Source organism: Maudiozyma barnettii (assembly GCF_903064755.1).
Source record: "Maudiozyma barnettii strain CLIB 1767 genome assembly, contig: KABA2_10, whole genome shotgun sequence".
NCBI lineage: Eukaryota > Fungi > Ascomycota > Saccharomycetes > Saccharomycetales > Saccharomycetaceae > Maudiozyma > Maudiozyma barnettii.
In genome coordinates, this window is record NW_024545247.1 from 252,584 (window position 1) to 271,493 (window position 18,910).

General features: G+C 32.3%; 7 protein-coding genes and 2 non-coding genes across 9 annotated transcripts; 5 read left to right on the forward strand and 4 right to left on the reverse strand.

Moving 5' to 3' along the window:
* Nucleotides 1-123: 123 nt before the first annotated feature.
* DOS2 (Dos2p) lies at nucleotides 124-1,086 on the reverse strand (the record flags this gene model as incomplete). The annotated part of the gene is made up of 1 exon (XM_041552496.1): nucleotides 124-1,086. The coding sequence occupies one exon, from the start codon at nucleotides 1,084-1,086 to the stop codon at nucleotides 124-126; it is 963 nt and encodes a 320-aa protein (XP_041408430.1).
* Nucleotides 1,087-3,722: 2,636 nt separating this feature from the next.
* Nucleotides 3,723-4,382, forward strand: OCA6 (protein-tyrosine-phosphatase; the record flags this gene model as incomplete). Its single annotated transcript, XM_041552497.1, has 1 exon — nucleotides 3,723-4,382. The coding sequence occupies one exon, from the start codon at nucleotides 3,723-3,725 to the stop codon at nucleotides 4,380-4,382; it is 660 nt and encodes a 219-aa protein (XP_041408431.1).
* A 226-nt stretch (nucleotides 4,383-4,608) lies between these two features.
* Nucleotides 4,609-5,124, forward strand: KABA2_10S02596 (Rtr1/RPAP2 family protein phosphatase; the record flags this gene model as incomplete). The annotated part of the gene is made up of 1 exon (XM_041552498.1): nucleotides 4,609-5,124. The coding sequence occupies one exon, from the start codon at nucleotides 4,609-4,611 to the stop codon at nucleotides 5,122-5,124; it is 516 nt and encodes a 171-aa protein (XP_041408432.1).
* Nucleotides 5,125-5,208: 84 nt separating this feature from the next.
* RRG1 (Rrg1p) lies at nucleotides 5,209-6,342 on the reverse strand (the record flags this gene model as incomplete). The annotated part of the gene is made up of 1 exon (XM_041552499.1): nucleotides 5,209-6,342. The coding sequence occupies one exon, from the start codon at nucleotides 6,340-6,342 to the stop codon at nucleotides 5,209-5,211; it is 1,134 nt and encodes a 377-aa protein (XP_041408433.1).
* Nucleotides 6,343-8,332: 1,990 nt separating this feature from the next.
* Nucleotides 8,333-8,414, forward strand: KABA2_10S02640. Its single transcript has one exon. It is a non-coding gene; the product is annotated as a tRNA-Ser (tRNA).
* Nucleotides 8,415-11,819: 3,405 nt separating this feature from the next.
* Nucleotides 11,820-13,010, forward strand: RNR2 (ribonucleotide-diphosphate reductase subunit RNR2; the record flags this gene model as incomplete). The annotated part of the gene is made up of 1 exon (XM_041552500.1): nucleotides 11,820-13,010. The coding sequence occupies one exon, from the start codon at nucleotides 11,820-11,822 to the stop codon at nucleotides 13,008-13,010; it is 1,191 nt and encodes a 396-aa protein (XP_041408434.1).
* A 439-nt stretch (nucleotides 13,011-13,449) lies between these two features.
* Nucleotides 13,450-13,537, reverse strand: KABA2_10S02684. The gene is given in 2 exon segments: nucleotides 13,450-13,486; nucleotides 13,501-13,537. It is a non-coding gene; the product is annotated as a tRNA-Pro (tRNA).
* Nucleotides 13,538-15,546: 2,009 nt separating this feature from the next.
* RRN7 (Rrn7p) lies at nucleotides 15,547-17,187 on the forward strand (the record flags this gene model as incomplete). Its single annotated transcript, XM_041552501.1, has 1 exon — nucleotides 15,547-17,187. One exon carries the CDS (start codon nucleotides 15,547-15,549, stop codon nucleotides 17,185-17,187), a length of 1,641 nt encoding a protein of 546 aa, XP_041408435.1.
* Nucleotides 17,188-17,341: 154 nt separating this feature from the next.
* On the reverse strand, nucleotides 17,342-18,011 carry APS3 (Aps3p; the record flags this gene model as incomplete). Its single annotated transcript, XM_041552502.1, has 2 exons — nucleotides 17,342-17,901; nucleotides 17,990-18,011. The coding sequence occupies 2 exons, from the start codon at nucleotides 18,009-18,011 to the stop codon at nucleotides 17,342-17,344; spliced, it is 582 nt and encodes a 193-aa protein (XP_041408436.1).
* Between the last annotated feature and the right edge of the window lie 899 nt (nucleotides 18,012-18,910).

The following is an 18,910-nucleotide window of genomic DNA, read 5'->3' on the forward strand; positions in this document are numbered from 1 at the left end:
AAATGCAAAACAGACATATATATTCTTATATATCGATGGTCAAGGATAATTCGACAATCTACACATTATAACGAAAGTAACCTAGACCATATGTAAATTAAACAAATAAGTTGGTGGTATGTCTCACTCCCAGTCGTCGTCGTCTTCTTGTTCTTCATCATCATCATTTTCTTCTTTTTCGTTAGTTTTATTCTCTTCTTCCTTGATATCACTTTTCGAGACGATCACTAGGGACTCATCTTTCGTAGAAGTACTACTTTCGTTCCCTATGTCTTCTTCGTTGGTGGATTTCTCATTCTTTTCGCGTACTTTTTCGTCATTTTCAGCATGTTCGTCTTCATCATCCCAATTAATCTCTTCTTCAACTTTTTTGTTTTGAGAGCTTGCGGTAAGAATATTCTTTCTAGTCTCTTCCCTTTTCAAGATTTCGTCCCTTTTATTCAAATATATATTCCAAAAATCAACGTAAGAAATTTGTTGAGGAACTAATGAGTTCATCAAGATTTCTAATTCTTTATTGGATTTCAAAATGTCACTGATTTCTTCGGTTTTAGAGTCAATATCTAAATATTCACCTTTATCCTTCCCAATTTTAAGATAAATTTCTTTATTAGTTGAAAGTTCACTCAATTCTGCTTCTGTTCTATTACCAGCAATAGTTTGTGTGTTAACGGTGCTTGAATTTCCTTCAGTGTGACCTGTACTTAACGATTCGGAGGTTATCTGAACAGCCTTATCAAATTGAGAACCCAAATTCTCTGTAATATTAGACCAAAATCCAGATGTCTTAACCGTATCCCAGTAGGAGGTAGCCATATTCTCTACTTTGGCAAGATTTTCGTCCATAGAAGTAAGTATTTCCTGTGCCTTTCGAGATGTAGCTTCATCTATTGGCAGGTTTAAACTAATATCCTCTTTATCATCATCATTCATGATAGTTTTGATGCTTTGAGCAGTTTTATCATATGCACTACTTAATTCATTTTCGAATTTTGAAAAGACCTCGTTTGTCTTTTCATCCTTGGGAGCAGGGGTACCTGCTGATGGTGTCTCCACGGGGGTTTGATGTTCGTAATAAAAATCCATAACTGTAATTTTTCCAATTCTAATTGTATATTAAATGGTATTGAGATATATCTGATATTGTTATACCATGATCTCTTTCCTTACTCCCAATTTTTATCTTCCTCCTAGTTGGTAGTAGTCATGACATTTAAAAATGGACGGAACGAATTCGTCAATTTTGTTTGTACAGGTACCCTAAGCGGTTTATGACAGGAAATAGTATGCCACGCAAAGACCGGCAATTGAATCAATTTTAGAGCAAAGTAAAGAGTTAAATTAATGAAAGAGAGTATATTGAAGTATTGGGAAATTGTGTCAGTGGTATGTATATGCAACTGAGTAACTACTTTGGAAAAATTGGCCAATAAGTTCTTCCTATTAACAATTATACATACCAGAAGGCGAGAATCAAATCCACCGTTTTATTCCATTTTCAATGTGTATCAAGTTAACTACAAATAAAATTGGTAAGGGGCAAGAATAATGGTCCTTCTGAAACATATTCTCAAAGATTTTCTGTTTCTCAATTTAATTTCAAGTACCATATTTACGGATTGAACAAGAAACTTATTTCACTATACTAAATAATATTTAAAGAAACTTAACGTTATTCCAGATGTTAGTCGATGTATGTGAAGATATCTTAATACTAATCTATGAGACATGTAAGATATCTTGCCATAAATTTACAAATACAGTAAAGTTTTCAGAATTGACTACCTTACAATTTTCTTTCCCAAGAAGCGCCAGTTCCTTTTATCAATTTATTTTCTTATGTAAATCTGACATAATTATTGACATTAGTGTCATAAACACTGATATTAAACATCTTTTGCTGAAGAACAATTGATACTAATGGGTCCGTTTTATACGTAACAAATAAACATTTCACTATAACATTGCAATTTTTATACTTATATGATTTTCTGAAAACATTATATTACCATCCAAGAGGTTTTGATAGTTCACAGATATGTTATTTATTTATTTATTTATTTATTTATTTATTTATTTATTTATTTATTTATTTATTTATTTATTTATTTATTTATTTATTTATTTATTTATTTTACAGATTATTCTAATTGATTGAACAATGGTTCTTATACTGGTGATACTGAAACACCATCAGGTATTTCATCTATTAATGTTTAGTCTCTAATTTCTAGGTAAACGTATAAATGTGTGTTAGATGTCAAATATTTAACCAGAGTATCTAAAGGAAGTAATGATGTGTTAATGGTATGTAGGGCTATTATCGTAGCTCTTGGTAAGGATTACAGGGCTTTAGAAATGATTGAGCGATTTGGATAGCACATCAATCGATATTACGTCAAACTAAAAAAAATCACATTTCCTTTGAGAATCTTTAAAAGATACATTGGAACTAAATCGACATAACAGATTAAGCTCTGTTGGATAATGGCTATGCTGTTTCTTTTGCAGTGGGGAGGTAGTTAACAGCCTATCATTTCTAAATCTAAATAAAGAAGTAAATTTTGCCTAGATACTTTTAATGTTTTCATCTGAAGACTTGATGAACAGAATTGGAATATATTGTATTGGATCTTGAACGACAAATAAATAAACCGTCTTACGCTTCACTAATTGAACAGTTTTGTGCCAACCGTTTAGCAAACTGACTTAAGGTCTATCGTCAGTCTATCGTGCATACCTGTTTTGCTCTTCTATATAACTTAATAAAATTCCATATTGTTCTGCTTTGTTCGACTATCAGGAAAAGTTAAAGTATTTCTTATATTCTCTTTTATTACGGAAGGGATGAAGAGGAGATCACGTAAGTCAGTACCTATCACTTGTAAAAATAATTTTAAAATGGCGTATAGAAAGGTTGCAACGGGATAGATATTAACTGAATAAGCTGTTTATTTTCAGTATATGGTTTGAATATTTCCTTCCTTCTATTGGTCATCCATTTGTAATAAATATCCCATATTTAATCATCAAACCAGTGACCATTTGTTCAAACTTATGGAACTTAGCAGGAGTAAATATTGGTTTCGATTTGAAATATGTTCCTTTTCGAATAATACTATCATTTTTTAACGATTATAAGCACATGTCAGACTATTTAAAATCCCTATTGTACAACAGGAAGACGATTCTAGGAGAATATCTGATATGTTAACATTTGCTTACAATTATTATATCTCAGATAGTACCATCTTCATTTCTTCTGTAATGTTTGTACACTAGATTATATACTTTTGAGAAATATAAGGAATAACCAAACTTAAAACACATTAAAAGCAAAACTAAAGATTCCTCCAAGTAGCAACTGACCCTTTCAGATAATGAGATCAATGTTCATGACTTCATTGACTTGGGCTTCACCTCAAAAAAATATTCGCGAGGAGTGCGAGATGAAATTTAACCTTGGTGATTATTTTGGTGTGATTTGGCATGCAACATAGTTGGAAAAGAAAGGGTGGGTATATAATTAAGAAAAGGACTTCATTGCGTCTTTTAAGTATTTGCATCTTCAAAAGGAGTAAATCCTAGGGCGATACGTTTACGTCAAGTATTCACCTAGCTTTTCAACAATTTTGATCCTGTTTTCTGAGAATCACAGTTATTTGCATTTTCTTAAACATTCAAGGTGCAATCACACACTAAGGTAGAACCTAAAAATACGGATGTCACTTGTTACACCATTGCACTTCAATACAGTTCAATTAAACCTATATAGGGGCTCTTCGCCAAGGGAAATTAACATCCCATTTCTAAAACGATTGAGGTTGAAATACATACTATCATTGACACCAGAACCGCTAGATGAGACCATGACTGCATTTTGTAAAGAGAATGACATTAAAATGAAGCATATAAAATGTAATGATAAACCTCCTAAAGATAAAACAAAGAAAGTAAAAAGAAAGAAGAAGACTGTACCAATAGAGTATGATACAGTCATTGAGTGTGTTGCTTTCCTAGTAGATCGGCGAAATTACCCCATATATATGCATTGTCACAATGGAGAGTTGATCACATCTCTAGTAGTAGCCTGTCTAAGAAAATTTTCATACTGGAGTACAGTATCGATCCTTAATGAATTTCTGATATACAACTCTAGTATAAACGTCCATGAAAGAAGTTTTATCGAACATTTCAATTTAGAAGTAGATATACAAGGCCTCAAACCTAAAGATAAAGTACCGTGGGTATCCGGACAGTTTATTACCAAGACTTCGAAGAGTAAAAATAAGCAAAAAGATATAACAAAGGCAGAGGTTATTACTACTGTGAGTAACAACATACCTAATGCGCTCCCGAAGTTGAAATTCCATAGTATCTGAATTCGTTTTTATGAATCTACAGACCTTTATATATACAATAATATATTCACTAATATTTATAGATCTTTTTACGGGTTCTTTGTCGAACAGTTGGTTGACACCTGTTTTACCAACTTGTTTTTTCTTCTTTTTTATGTTAATATTTCTTTGATTACATTTGCTAAATTAACTTTTAGATAATTTTTCAGCTATAAGGGGAGTGAATTGAAGTTCAACGAAAAAACTCATGGGTCAAACTAAAAAAAAGCCTGATTCACATATATGCAACACCCAAATGACTTCCTTATACGAGCTGACCCAATTTGTATTCAATACTCCAAATTCCAATGATGTTATTTCAAATATTCTCGCTCTTCTATCACAGTCATATTGCGTTGATTCAACGACTTTCAAATGTGTTTTAGCTTTGATAAATATAACTGATTATAATGTACTTGTGAGAGAAAGGCATATGAACCACAGATGTGCTTACCCATTGTGTTCTAAAGAAATATCTAATACATTACCAAACGGTTATTTGGCAGACTATTGCGGGGATTATCACTTTGATTGTTCCCAATTTGTCATCACACAGTTAGCCCAATTTCCAAGATGTGGGTTGGAGTTATGGAAAAGACAATTAAGTGCAGGTGAAAAGAATCCAGGAAGAATGATTCTCTTTGAGGAGTTACTACAAGATAAAGTTATTGAAAATGACGTAAATTCACTGACCACTGATATGAATATATTTAGATTAAGGTAAAAGTATGTAAAGTATACATAGGTAAGGATTGTTTTTAATAAAGAAACAATGATTTTTATACGTCATGAAACAGGTATTAGGTATTTAAAATTTGTTATTTTCCAAAATAGAATATAAATTATGATCTTTTTCAAAAGTAAATGCATTAGGTATATCATTTTTCAGCATATTCTCAAATCTTTTCTTACGTTTTAGATGCATAGTTGCTGTCTTCTCTTTATAATATTCAACATGTCCATCCTTTAATAAAACCTCTTTTTTGAACTTCTCAAAGGAAGCTGCTCTCTCATATAAACTTTTGTTAAGTTCGGTAATGACGTTAGAAATGGGAGATAGCCACGATAAAACCGTGACTGGCATTCCATCTTTATATTGTAAATTATTTGTTACGACAGTAGAGCTCACCAGCTGTTTTGTTTTTTCGATCTTTTCAACCCTTGATAAAAGTTCACTAATATTGTTAAAGTTTGGAAGATTTTCATTCGCAAGATATTCTTCCCAAATTGCTTCTGAAAGAGCCCATTGAGCATTTTTCTCGCATGCCACTATACCATCCAGAACATCCTGGTTTTCTTTTTTTGTTTTTGAAATAAGGGAACTTAATTTTCTTGACTGGGCTTTCTGTTTATTTACAGGGGATCTAACAAACCAGATTGTACTTGGGCCAGCTTTTGTATAACTAAGGTATACTTCTGGTATTCCCTTATCAAGTTGTTTTTGAATTCTATCTATTTTATTTCTAGAATGCCAATCAAGTGCTATTGGTAACAGAAGGTTTCTTTTAATCTTCTTCGATATTTGAGCAGGCAATAAATGGTCTGATTGTTTGATCTTCATATATTTATCTAGAATATTAGATTGTATCAACAGTTTTGGATCTTGTTGAGGTGGTTTGGCATTTAGCTTGATTTCATTAATAGAGGTCTTAATCAATTTCAAATTAGGATCTACCTTAGGATCTGTTAGTAATCTTCTAACTTGATTGTAATCATTTTTCTGTATAGCACAATTCAGCGACTCCAACTTTTCTAATAAATTATGCACGGCCCAACTAGATTTATTGAGTCTGTTGTTCGTAATTCTTTCCTTTACTTTGTCGAGTATGTGATTTCTATAAATAATAGAATTTATATTGTGTCTAGTGGTTCTTAACGTGTAGCGATATAATCTAAGAACATAGAGACGATGGTCTCTCAACAGACTGAAGTGTGTTGACATTGAGCCTTAAATATTTGTTGGTATACTGAACGGTTCAGTTTCGGTCCTAATGTTGGTGTATTTATTGTTTTACTCTCAACCCTTCAACATATATATATATTTATATTTCGTGATCATTGAAAAATAAAAAACTAATTTATGAACCTTTTTTTACCTTCTTATTTTTCTCGATAATCAGCTCGCTGAAAAATTAGAATTTTGACAATAGCTACATTAAAATGCTTCGACCAAAAAAATATTATTTGTGCTTAATCGATTCAGCAAGTCAAACGTCAGATTATAACCACTTCTAATTTGTTGTAAATTTTCTTCTTCCATTTTATTTTAGTTTCTTCTTGAGCTGAAGTAGGCATAAGGTAGTTGTATCTATATTTGTTTATTATATTTAGTGACAGATAGAGAGGAATAGGCGTAGCATGGGTTCTGATGTTAAAATAGAGCAAAATATATGGGTTATTCTAGTTTACCTAATTGTAAGCGATTTCTTCCTATTATATATTAATTTTTTTCTTTAAATACTATTTCTCTTATTACCTAATATTTCTTTCATCATTTCTTTATTTAATGTTTAGTCATTATTAGTACATATGGCATATCTTGTTAGCGCATAACAGGCGTCACTTCTAGTGGACTTATATGGTAGGCTTAGGGAAAAGCTAGGTAAGAATTTTGGGATCCTAAAATAGAACGTATACTACTTCATGAGGCATTTATTCTGCTGAAAATGGTAACACCATATTTTAATACTCGCCATAACTATGATTGAATTGTTTGGAGTTCTATAGTTTAAAAGAATATCTGTATCTTGAGCTGAAGCAGACATAGTAAAGTTAGTTCTAGTTTCGTTCATTTTATATAGTGGCAGGTAGAGAGATGTAGGTATTAGCTTGACAATGTATGCTAAGAAGGCAAAGTGTATATATTATACTTTTCTTTTATTTGGAAGTGGTTTTTTGTATTTTATATGATGGGAAAATTGAATATTAGACATCTTCTATTTAACTGAACAATTTTTATTATATTATAAAATCAACTTATAGTCGTCTGATTTTTTATATCTTATATAAAAATATATAAAGTAAATTATGGAAACAATTATATTCATAAATGAAATATTGTTCTATTTATATATGTTGTGTCAGAAATTAAGAGTAATATGCACAACACTTAATTTCAATAGGTAAAGAACTACCTTTAAGCACAGTTATTATGAAGCGTGTTAAAATATGAAACAAAATATGTGGCAACATGAAACAAAGTTAATCGCATTATGAAACAAAGTATAATTCGAACCTCAATTGAGATTAGAATAAAACATATATAAAGACAAAGAATTCTGAACTTACATTCGAAGTTAGATTCTATTTGTTCTATAAATTATATATAATATAAAGAGACTGATCGATTATCGTATGAAAAATGTCCGAATTAAATAAAGTAAAGCTTGAAGAGACTAATAGAGGCAAACACTCTATCTCAGATTCTCTACATGTTGGATATATCATTGTTGTGATTATAAACTCACTCGACAGTAGCGCAAGTAATCTATTATTAAGTTGTTGCCCGATGAACCTAGCATCATACCATAACCTTGGTCATTATCCCTCTTATAATGTATTTCCGACATTATATAATTTATAGAACGAATGGAATTTAGCTTAGAATTTAAGAAAAGTATAACAAATAATATTTGCTATATTTTAAACATTGGTATTCAGTCTACACCTACTCCGCTCTACCTAACACTATAAATAATGAACGAATCAAGATCTAACTCTATTATGTCTGCTGCCGCTATATTTTAACAAATGCTGCCGCTATATTTAACACTTTATAAATAGCAGATATTCACAATCCAAATTCTATTCAGATCTACTCTCTTGTCATTCTATATCAACAGAAAAATTTAAAAATATGAATTTTTAAGAAGACTTCGGAATTATTTTTTACAATTTTGACTAGGCAACCTAATCCCTCTTTTACGAATAAAGGCAACTTGGCCGAGTGGTTAAGGCGAAAGATTAGAAATCTTTTGGGCTCTGCCCGCGCAGGTTCAAATCCTGCAGTTGTCGTTACTTTTTTGCCGATTGTAGCAACTTTCTATTATTAATGGTATTTCTCGATGGTTCTTGTTTTGGTTTTAAACGATTTTTTCTTTAAAGAACTAGAAAGTGTTATTCCAATCTTTGCCTTTCCATTTTTGAGGCTTCTATTGTCACTCTGAACATAATTCCCATCTTCAACTCTTCTTACAGGAAATTGAAGTGTTTATTTGATGAGATATTGAATGCCTATTGAAGCAGTACGGACTGACAATACAAATTTGGAATCGATGAGCTGTCAAATTCAAGAATTGTTTTAGTATTAATCTGAACTTGCGCGTAGTTGTGCGTTATATTCTTAGAGATCTCTCTATTGTTTGTTTGTTTGTTTGGAATGTCTCTACTTGTTTTCCGTCACTCCATTTAATTGTAGGAACCATAACGCGTTATCAAATTAAATTTCAAAATACGGAAAAATGGAGGAAGAACAAATTAATTAAGCGATGAGTTTTTGTTAAAGAGAACCCAATGATGGTGATAACCTAACTTCTTAACTTCGTATGCTAAGTTAAGGGGTCAGTCCACCACGTTAAATGATTAAAAAATGATGTGTGTCAACCAGTAAATACTATTTTCTTGAAAGAAATAAAAAATAATAATTCTAAGGAAGAGTGAGTGGATTGAGACTATACGATGTAAAGAAGAAAGATACTCTGTGAAAGGCTAGATCTGTCAGTTCAATTTTCAAATTTGGTTCTCCAAAAGAAAAGAGAGTATGTTGTATGTTAATTTTCGTGACTGATACAATATCAATTCAAGAATGAGGGCTTCGTAAAATTGGCACCATAGCAACGATCACACCTGGAAAAAAAACATTATAACATCATATTCCTCTTATTTTCTTGTTCTCTTATTGGCATTCCACTCTGTCTTATCAGAAATGACAGCTGTATTTAAAAATCCGAATTGGTTGCCTAAGCAACCACACCCCAAAATATTTGGAGGTGCATCAAAAAAAAAGAAAAGGAAAAGGAGAAAGTCAAAAGCTTATCTAATAATAACTATTTTTTTCTGTAGAATATCTTATTTAGATGTAAGTAGTAAAACTAACCATTTCTGGTTGCTATGGTTTCTTTTTCAAAGACAAGTAATGAAAAAGAAACGCGAAGTAAAGTACAACAAAAACAGTATAATTTACATTTTCGTCACCATAACAACCAAAAAACCGTTGAGGTCACCAACAACACTTAAATAGGAAGTTCTGTACAATTATAAATAATTGATTATACAATATTTTTGGAGAAATTAATCGGATAATGTACTCTATAAGAATTACCGTAGAGAAAAAGAAAAGAAACGATCTGTATATATCAAAATCAACGGAGAAAGAGAGGAGAATAATGATATAATTTAAACAGTAGTAAACTATGTCATCACCCATATGATTTTAGTAAGATGTATTTTGCAAAGCATACCAAACACCCCCATAAGTAATCTTTTTTAAATGTTCTTGCCTTTTGGGTCTCTTTTCTTTCGAAAAGTAAATTGAATTGTTCGTCTCAAAAATTGTATATACATATTTTGAAAGAAGAAACGAGTGTAATACCCTCATTAATTATCTAAGTTCTCCCACCCCTTTTTCATTTCTACCAAAATTTCCGTGGGCATCATTTCCTGGCTCTGTGATTTTTAATCCTCCTTACCCTTCTGGGTGGATCGTCGGTTTCTCCTACGGTTGCCCCCCCTCTCTTTTTCTATAGTAACAAGAAACATCGAGCGAGAAAGCGATAGTACTGAAAAGGTATTAGGAAGTTCAAAGCAGAAACGTAGAGAAGAGCAATCTGAAGAAGAGCCAAAAGACGACGAAACAAATTTTAAAAGTTTTATTAATAATTGAATTCTTTCTCCCTAAAGTTTAATCAAATCTAGTATCAATTTTTCTTTGTTCCCGGCATCTCTTACATCATTACTGGCCATCTTTTCTTTTTTTTCCTTTCCTCTTTTCTCTCACTCAAGGAAAAAAAGGACAAAGTTAACGTAGCAACCACTATAGTTACACAGAGAAACAGGCGAACAACATATCCAATTCACATACTTAAAATAATTTCGCTATAGTAACGGATATTTATTTTTTCATTTCTGTTATTCTCATCCCCCCACCCAAAAAGACAAATGAACTGGAAATGATCTGCGTACAAAATTTTCGTCTTCTTTTTTACTTAGTGGATTATAGGGGGGTGGAACACACCACTTATTAATAATAATATTAATAATGATTATGTCTACATCGATAAGTATATGAAATTAACTGGAAATTCAAGAAGTATATATCAAATATTCGGGTCTTTAATTTTAATATTGGTATTATTGGGAACGAGAACAAATTATTGTTAGTTTGTTCGGGGGGTTGACCGAGAAGTTATTCTGATCTTTTATCTTTACGTTTTGCACTGTTTTTTTTCAAGGGAGATGTGGTAGTAAAAATAAAAATAATAAACAATGCCATAGAAACCCGTTACTATGTACACCTATTATTATTTAATTTTCTTCTTAAATTCTTAAGTTTTAATGTTCGATGGTTGCTACGTAAATACTAGTATTATCAATAATAATTAATGTGTTCCACCCTCTCTTTTTCTGTGTCTCATCATTACCTTTTGCCTGGGAACTTATTTCTCTTCTACGTGAGTCTATAATTAAATTTCGTCTTATTGCTGGAGAAACGAGAAACAAGAAAAAAAAAAGCTCTTCACTTTCAAATTTTCAAATTTTTCAACTTTGGTTTTGGGGGGGAAGAAGCAAAAGAAGGCTGTGGATATCTATCGCTCCACCGAAAGAAACCGACGAAGAGAGCGATGCGGACGCAGTAAAGGGACAAGAAAACAACGGTATCCTTTAATAGTGGAAGTTCGTAAGAATTAGATAATCCTGCATGTCTCTCTCTCTCTCAATAGATTAAATAAGTGAAAGTCTTTTCTTTTGTTTTTTCTTAGGTCTGCGTAAAGTAAATTGGTGTGGACTTCTGTTACGTCGTCTTCTTTTAAATTGGGTTTATTCATCAGAACTTCATCTACATACTATCCTTATATTATTATCTTTTTTGCCTAGTAAAATTTTCTTTTTTTGGGCTTCAGATTAAATATCAATTAATAAGTTTAAGGGAATAATAATATTACTTAATCTCTGGAAAGAAAAAAAAAAAGGTATATATATTTAAAGGATCATTATATCTCTCTCTCATCTTGTTCGAATTATCTTCCCTTAATTTTATATTTTATTTTTTACCTTTTTTTATTTTTGCATCCTCTTCTTCCTATAGTTAATAGAACCATCCTTCTATTGTTATAAGTTAAGAACTAATAAATTTTCAATTCGAGGTTAAACGGAAAAAACAAAAGTTAAATTCCCCAACAAACACATATATAATATATCATAATGGTCGATCCTACTCCATCTAAGGCTGCCGCTGCTGCCCTATCTGATCTAGACATCAAGGAATCCAAGTCTAACTTGGTTGACAAGCTAGCTACTGCTCAACAAAACAGTTCTGCTGCTGTTGAAAAGAGAATAGACGACGCTACTAAGGCTCATGAAGAATACTTGCATTCTCACAGAATTCAACGTCACAACCTAAAGGAATCTGAAAAGGAAGAACCTCTATTGAACATCGACCCAGAAAGATACACTTTGTTACCTATCAAGTATCACGAAATCTGGCAAGCTTATAAGAGAGCCGAAGCTTCCTTCTGGACCGCTGAGGAAATTGATTTGTCAAAGGATCTACATGACTGGAACGTTAGAATGAACCCTAACGAAAAGTTCTTCATCTCTAGAGTTCTAGCTTTCTTCGCTGCCTCCGATGGTATTGTTAACGAAAACTTGGTCGAAAACTTCTCTGCTGAAGTTCAAGTTCCAGAAGCTAAGGCCTTTTACGGTTTCCAAATCATGATTGAAAACATTCACTCTGAAACTTATTCTCTATTGATTGATACATATATCAAGGATCCAAAGGAATCCGAGTTCCTATTCAACGCTATTGAAACTATCCCACAAATTAAGGAAAAGGCTCTATGGGCTCTAAGATGGATTAACGATGCCGATGCTTTGTTCGCCGAAAGATTGGTCGCTTTCGCTGCCATCGAAGGTGTCTTCTTCTCTGGTTCTTTCGCTTCTATCTTCTGGTTGAAGAAGAGAGGTCTAATGCCAGGTTTGACTTTCTCAAACGAATTGATTTGTAGAGATGAAGGTCTACATACCGATTTCGCTTGTCTATTGTTTGCTCATTTGAAGAACAAGCCAACTCCAGATGTCGTCGAAAGAATCGTCACTGAAGCTGTCGAAATCGAAAAGAGATACTTCATGGATGCTTTACCAGTTGCTTTACTAGGTATGAACGCTGACTTGATGAACCAATACGTTGAATTTGTCGCAGACAGATTGTTGGTTGCCTTCGGTAACGAAAAATACTTCAAGGTCGAAAACCCATTCGATTTCATGGAAAACATTTCCTTGGCTGGTAAGACTAACTTCTTCGAAAAGAGAGTTTCCGACTACCAAAAGGCCGGTGTCATGGCTCAAGCCACTAAGAGTGAAACTGGTGCTTTTTCCATTAGTGAAGATTTCTAAGTTTTATTATACATGAAAAACTTAAAAAATTTAAAATTTAAATTATAACGAATCATTAATATATATTAACTATATCTATTTATTTTTAGATGGTTTATTTTACTCATTATAGCAAAACTTATATACACGAAAAAAAAAATACACATTTATACGTACATTTTTCTTTTTTTTAAAAATAATCCTAACACCATTTGAACGTTTCCTCTATATGCACTTAATATTTGTCATTCCCTATATTTTTAATCAAGATAAGATAGATTTGTTACTCTTTTTCACTTAGTATGATTTAAAACTTTGAAATACCTTTACATTTCGTTTAAATAAAATTATCATTTATTTCTAATATCATATAGAAAAACTATATCCTAAGACCTTGAGGAGAGATGTGAATTGATTCCAGGAAATCGGCGCCTAATTTGGTAAAAAAATTAAAAAGAATGGGGCATACTGGGAATTGAACCCAGGGCCTCTCACATATTCGAGTTAAATTACCCAAAGCGAGAATCATACCACTAGACCACACGCCCATTTCTGTTTTTGGGATAGAATAAAGATCAATATATTTTTCAGAACTTTTACACTTTTGGTGTGTTGACGATTGTTAGGTTTGTTATTTTTGTTAAACAGAGTTGCTGTTGTTAAACAGCTCATCTTTTGTGCATAGTAACGTTGGACTATGTAGCTCCAATAAACCCAATATAGGGGGAACAAATACTACATTATGCAGTATATATCATCTGTTATTATATATATACGGTAGTGCAGCACACTCTAAATTCTACTTATATTAGCTACCTTCTCCTTCAGATGGGTAAAGCTAAATGCTAGCCTTTTAGTGCTACCGCTACATTTCAACAATTTTAGTATTTATCGTTGAAAATATGTGTAGAAAATCTGAGTCAGAGTTTTCTCCTCTATTAATTTCTTCAAGCCTTGTGTGGTTTAACTGAGACACTTAATAATACGATGATCAATAGTTCTTTTTATACTATACGTATTCTAAATATTGTAGAACATTTAATGTTCTGTAAATATTATATTTCGGGTCTCTTTTTATGTCATCTTGCGAAAAAAAGTCACCTTATCGATTATGCCACTCGTCATTGTGTATTGTGATAATATCTAGTGATGACATTAATCATCTTGTTTGTTGCATTTGCTTAATTACGACCACAAATTGTCATACAACGAGAGTTTCAGTATATGTCACCTTAAACCTGAATAATTGTCCTGAATGTTACTTTATATAGTCTAATTGACATTAATAGACATTGTAACATGATAGTACAAATGCTAGTCTACTTATTGATGAACAACAATAATTCAATTGTTTAATTGCTCCTCTTTTAAAAGTGGTTAAGTCAAATGGTAATATCACAATAATATATACCTCATAAGGATATTCGTCTTTTTTGTTAGTGGGGCAACTCTCTTGTTTCCTAATGTAAAGTTCAAAAATATATTAATTTTCTGTCCTCTTTAGTATTTTATGGTACTATATCATTCGAGTACGCAAGTATACTGCCTCACCACTCGGGATAGGCACCATAGAAATACAACATTTAAATTTCAAAGGGAATTATTTCGTAGTATCTTAATTTTAACAACTGCCGCTTCCAATTGTAAACTAAGAGTGAATTTAGAATCCAATGAAATGAGAGAAGTATACATATTTTATATTACACTTCAATGATTGATATTAAATTCCTAGATGTGGCAAGATCGATAAAACAAATTTTAAAGAAAAGTTACAGAAAAGTTTGTAATTATTCAATACACTACAATATATTTATTAAGAGGATGGTGGCACGCTATTATTGTACTAGGAAGATATTCGCATGTGCCTTAACATTTATTTGTTTCCACAGGAATAAGCTCCAGGGTAACAAGTTCTGTTCCATTCCAAAAATATAACTTCGATACAAGAGTAACTACAATTATTGCTGAGAGACATATAGTATAGTCCTAGGGAGAGAAATACATCGGTGGTAATTACATTTTCGTGAGTGGATATCCCAAACATATCCGCCTGTTGTGTCTCCTAATTATCTCTAGAAGAAACTTCAATTTCATACACACAAGACACTTATGCTTAATTTTGTTCATAACTGTAATTCGAAATATTAATCTGTTTTTATTATTTGGGATTAGTCAGCCATCAAATGATAGCTGTATGGTTTAATCAGTTATAGTTTTTCCATCTCACCTTTATATGTACTGAATCATGCTTCCTATTCCAATATGTTATTGAAATAACCTAATCAGGCTATGAAAATGTCCTTGACACACTAATGTTTCCAGTTGGGGCTCAAAAAGAGAAACACTTCTTCCTAAAAATGAGCGATTCTTTAGGTTACCTCTTAAAGTGAATAATTTTGTCGTCGCTTCATCTTTTATGCAGAGACAAATATATTGAAAGACGAAAAAAATATTGCAACAAAAGATTTGCGATGAGGATCATTACTTATAAACAACCGAATGTAAAGAAAATTACTTGACCATTACAAGAACACAATACACACAACAACCAATTAAGATGTCAACGTTTATTAGAGGTCCAGTGTGTGGGATCGATAACTGTCCGTCGCAGCTATGGCGTATCATAGCAGGGCGACGAACATGTCAATATGGTCATGTTATGGAAGGTGATGTCGAATTTAATGATGACGAAGATAATATGGCAAATGCAGGTGTAATAACTAGAAGATTGAACCTTACTACAGGTGCAACGGGTAATTTCCAATCAAGTTTTAATAATTCGCAGCTAAATCATTCTCAAAATGCATCTAAAGATAAAAAGGTTTATGGTGAAAAAGCTCGAAAACTATTCCTCAGATCATTTCAATACATCCTGCGGCATCAAGTAAGTTGGCTTATGAAAGAACAAAACTTCCCTGAACAGTTTGAAGATACAGTTAAAATTATATGGATGGAGCATCTGAAGATAATGAATAATGATAGAGGAGAAAACAGTGAGTTTTTCAGTAATGGAGATAACGATACAGATCGTTACACCACCCAGGAGGACTTAAGTGATTCTGGTGATATTGACTCTGAGCGAGCGTGGAGTTTCCATGGAGTTACAAGATTAAAATTAAGTATTCATTCAATGATTGCCATTCTGTACCTTGCGGCTGTTCATTTGGGTCTCCCAGTATATATTAATGACTTCACACGTTTTATCTGTGCAACAACATTCCCATACTATAAAGCGAACCATATTTTACCAAAAGTGTGGAGAGATAAGCTTCCCAATTATTATTTAGGGGTGTTGAGTGGGAAAAAGATACCAAAGGATGGACAATTGATTAATAAAATTGTCTTCACCTGTACAAAAATTCACTTCCACAGAAAATTTAATTGTGAGGTTAATATTAAAATTTTGATTCTCAAAGAAATTATATCGATAAAATTACCGCCTGAATTTTTTTTATTTACTACAAGTATTATTCGATTAATTGAAGGAGAAGAGACGTTTTCTCTCCTTGAATCTGATAATATTACCTTCACCAGCTATCATCGTTTTCCAGAGATACGAGCTATCTCATATTTAATCCTAGCTGTTCGATTGGTATTAATATGTGATGAACCTTCTGATGGAAAATTCCTTTATCCTACTGATTGGATAACGTCCATCGTTGGTGGGATTGATTCCGGCACTATGAATATCGAAGACCGTATGACAGGTTTATTTTATCCTAGTTTGGATGATGAAACTACATATAAGGATGATGATCCATATAATTGGACTGAAGATAGCACATCCAGTTTTTTAGATTGGGTAGAGAAAGTATATTTGAGTACTGGTCAACGATATGGAGATTCGAATGAAGAAAATAAAGCTTTGACAATTGATCAAAGGATTGCCAAAAGGAAATTAGAAAAAATTGTACCATTAGAATCGGATTCATTCCCACGAGTATTTAGGGACTCGAATCCAGTATCAACCGTTGAAAAGTTGCAAGAAAATTTCATCAAATTGTCTAAATTAAGAGAAATTGATAACATAAACGAGGATATGTCACACACTCATAATCACAGATTTAATGTTATATGTCAATTGGAAGAAAAATTGATCCATGATATATCACCGCAATTTGGGTTTTCTGACATTAAATTAAAATCAGCCATTCGTATAATTGAAAGGCACTGTATCACTACAATAAAGCATAAGTGAGCCATTACTACTTCTTGTTGGTAATGTGTTTTCATCGTCATTCATATATATATGCACTTTTTATATATATTATTACATAGTATTTGCATGCCCCTTATAAATAAAGAGGGAATAAATAAAAAAAGAAAGTAGCATATCATTTTTAAAATTCTATCTATTGGCCAGTTGCCCATTGAGCAAATCCACCTTGTGCAAAAGCTTGAAAGGCACCACTAATTCCGGTCGATATTGAATTTGACGTAGTCTCAGATGCTTTATTTAGATCATCAACGGAGCCAACAATCTTGGTTATGTCAGTCTCTATAACCATTCCCCCTTGTATAATTTCTTCTAGTATACTCTCTAAAGTTTGCCAATTGAAAATTAAATCTAATTCATTAACTTCGGTAAAGCAACGATCTAATGACTCTACGAAAGTCTGTATTAGGTCTAGAATTGCCAATTCAGATTCCTGTTCATCGACTATAAATGTAAAAAATAACGTTGCGTAATTCTTGTATATGATTTGAATAGCACCATCATCGTCATTGCCATTATTTTTGGTTGTATTATTTCCAGTATCTAGTAAAGATGGAGGGGTCACTAAAAAAGAGCTTTGAAAGTCAGTATTCCTCTGGGATATTAACTCATATACTTGCTCTAGTAATAACTTCTGTTTCGGTAGGTCCACTGGTGTGTAAAATTTGACTAGTCTTGGTTGACATTTTTTATTAACTAATTAGAGATATGAGTTTCAAGAAAAAAACTGTATCAGTTAGTAAATGAATGAAATATTATTGAAGGATGGTGAAATGGAACATACAAATAAGTACAGAGTGTATCATATTGGAGTGTGCAACGGTGCAATAGATTGATGTCTTGAAGTTTATGAAATCACTTTTTGCTGTCTGTAACCTCTTGTTCCGTGTAAGCCTGTCAAATCCAAGGCTGTTTTTATATTGCTTTGGGTGGTTATAAATTTTCGAAGTGGGCCGATGCCTTTTGTTTTGTGATGAGAACTCACATTTTCCAGTGAAACACAGAATATGTTCATATATTTATAAGGTGAAGGAAGGGTATTTAAATATGTAAATTACGCACTACATTATACGACAAGAAAGAATAAGTTAAACATGTGATGGTAGCATGAATGGAAGGGCGTTGGTGACTCATGATAAACTAAACAGGGTTCTAATGACGAAGCTCCTGAGGATTGGACGTTACAAAACACTGACAATCACCACTACTGGGAACGCCACTGAAACTCTCCGTAGATGTGACAAACATGTTGTTACAGTTAACAATATGAGGATACTGTCTTGTAAAAGGAGGGTGCTTATATCTATATATTTATATACTTATATACTTATTTATATATGTCAATCAATGCATTGTTGTAAGAAACGCGCAATGGCAAACGCGTAGACACCTTTCTGTATTCTTGAATGTGTGTAATTTGTACATAAATAAATAAGCGTTCAATCCCAATTAATAATAATACTGTGTGTGTAACTGAAGCAGTACCCAGAAGAAAGAAGATTTTGTTAGATCCTTATTAAACTATTGTTATTGTTTTTTGAAAGAACAAGTGTATGAATCCCAGAAGGATAAAGAGATAATAGTTTATAAAATCACGAGAAGTATTACACAATATTTTAAACTAGTACAATAGCATATGAATGCATACATATTTTGCTTCTTTAGTTATTTATAGTTGCAATAGAAGATTAAGAATTTATATTTT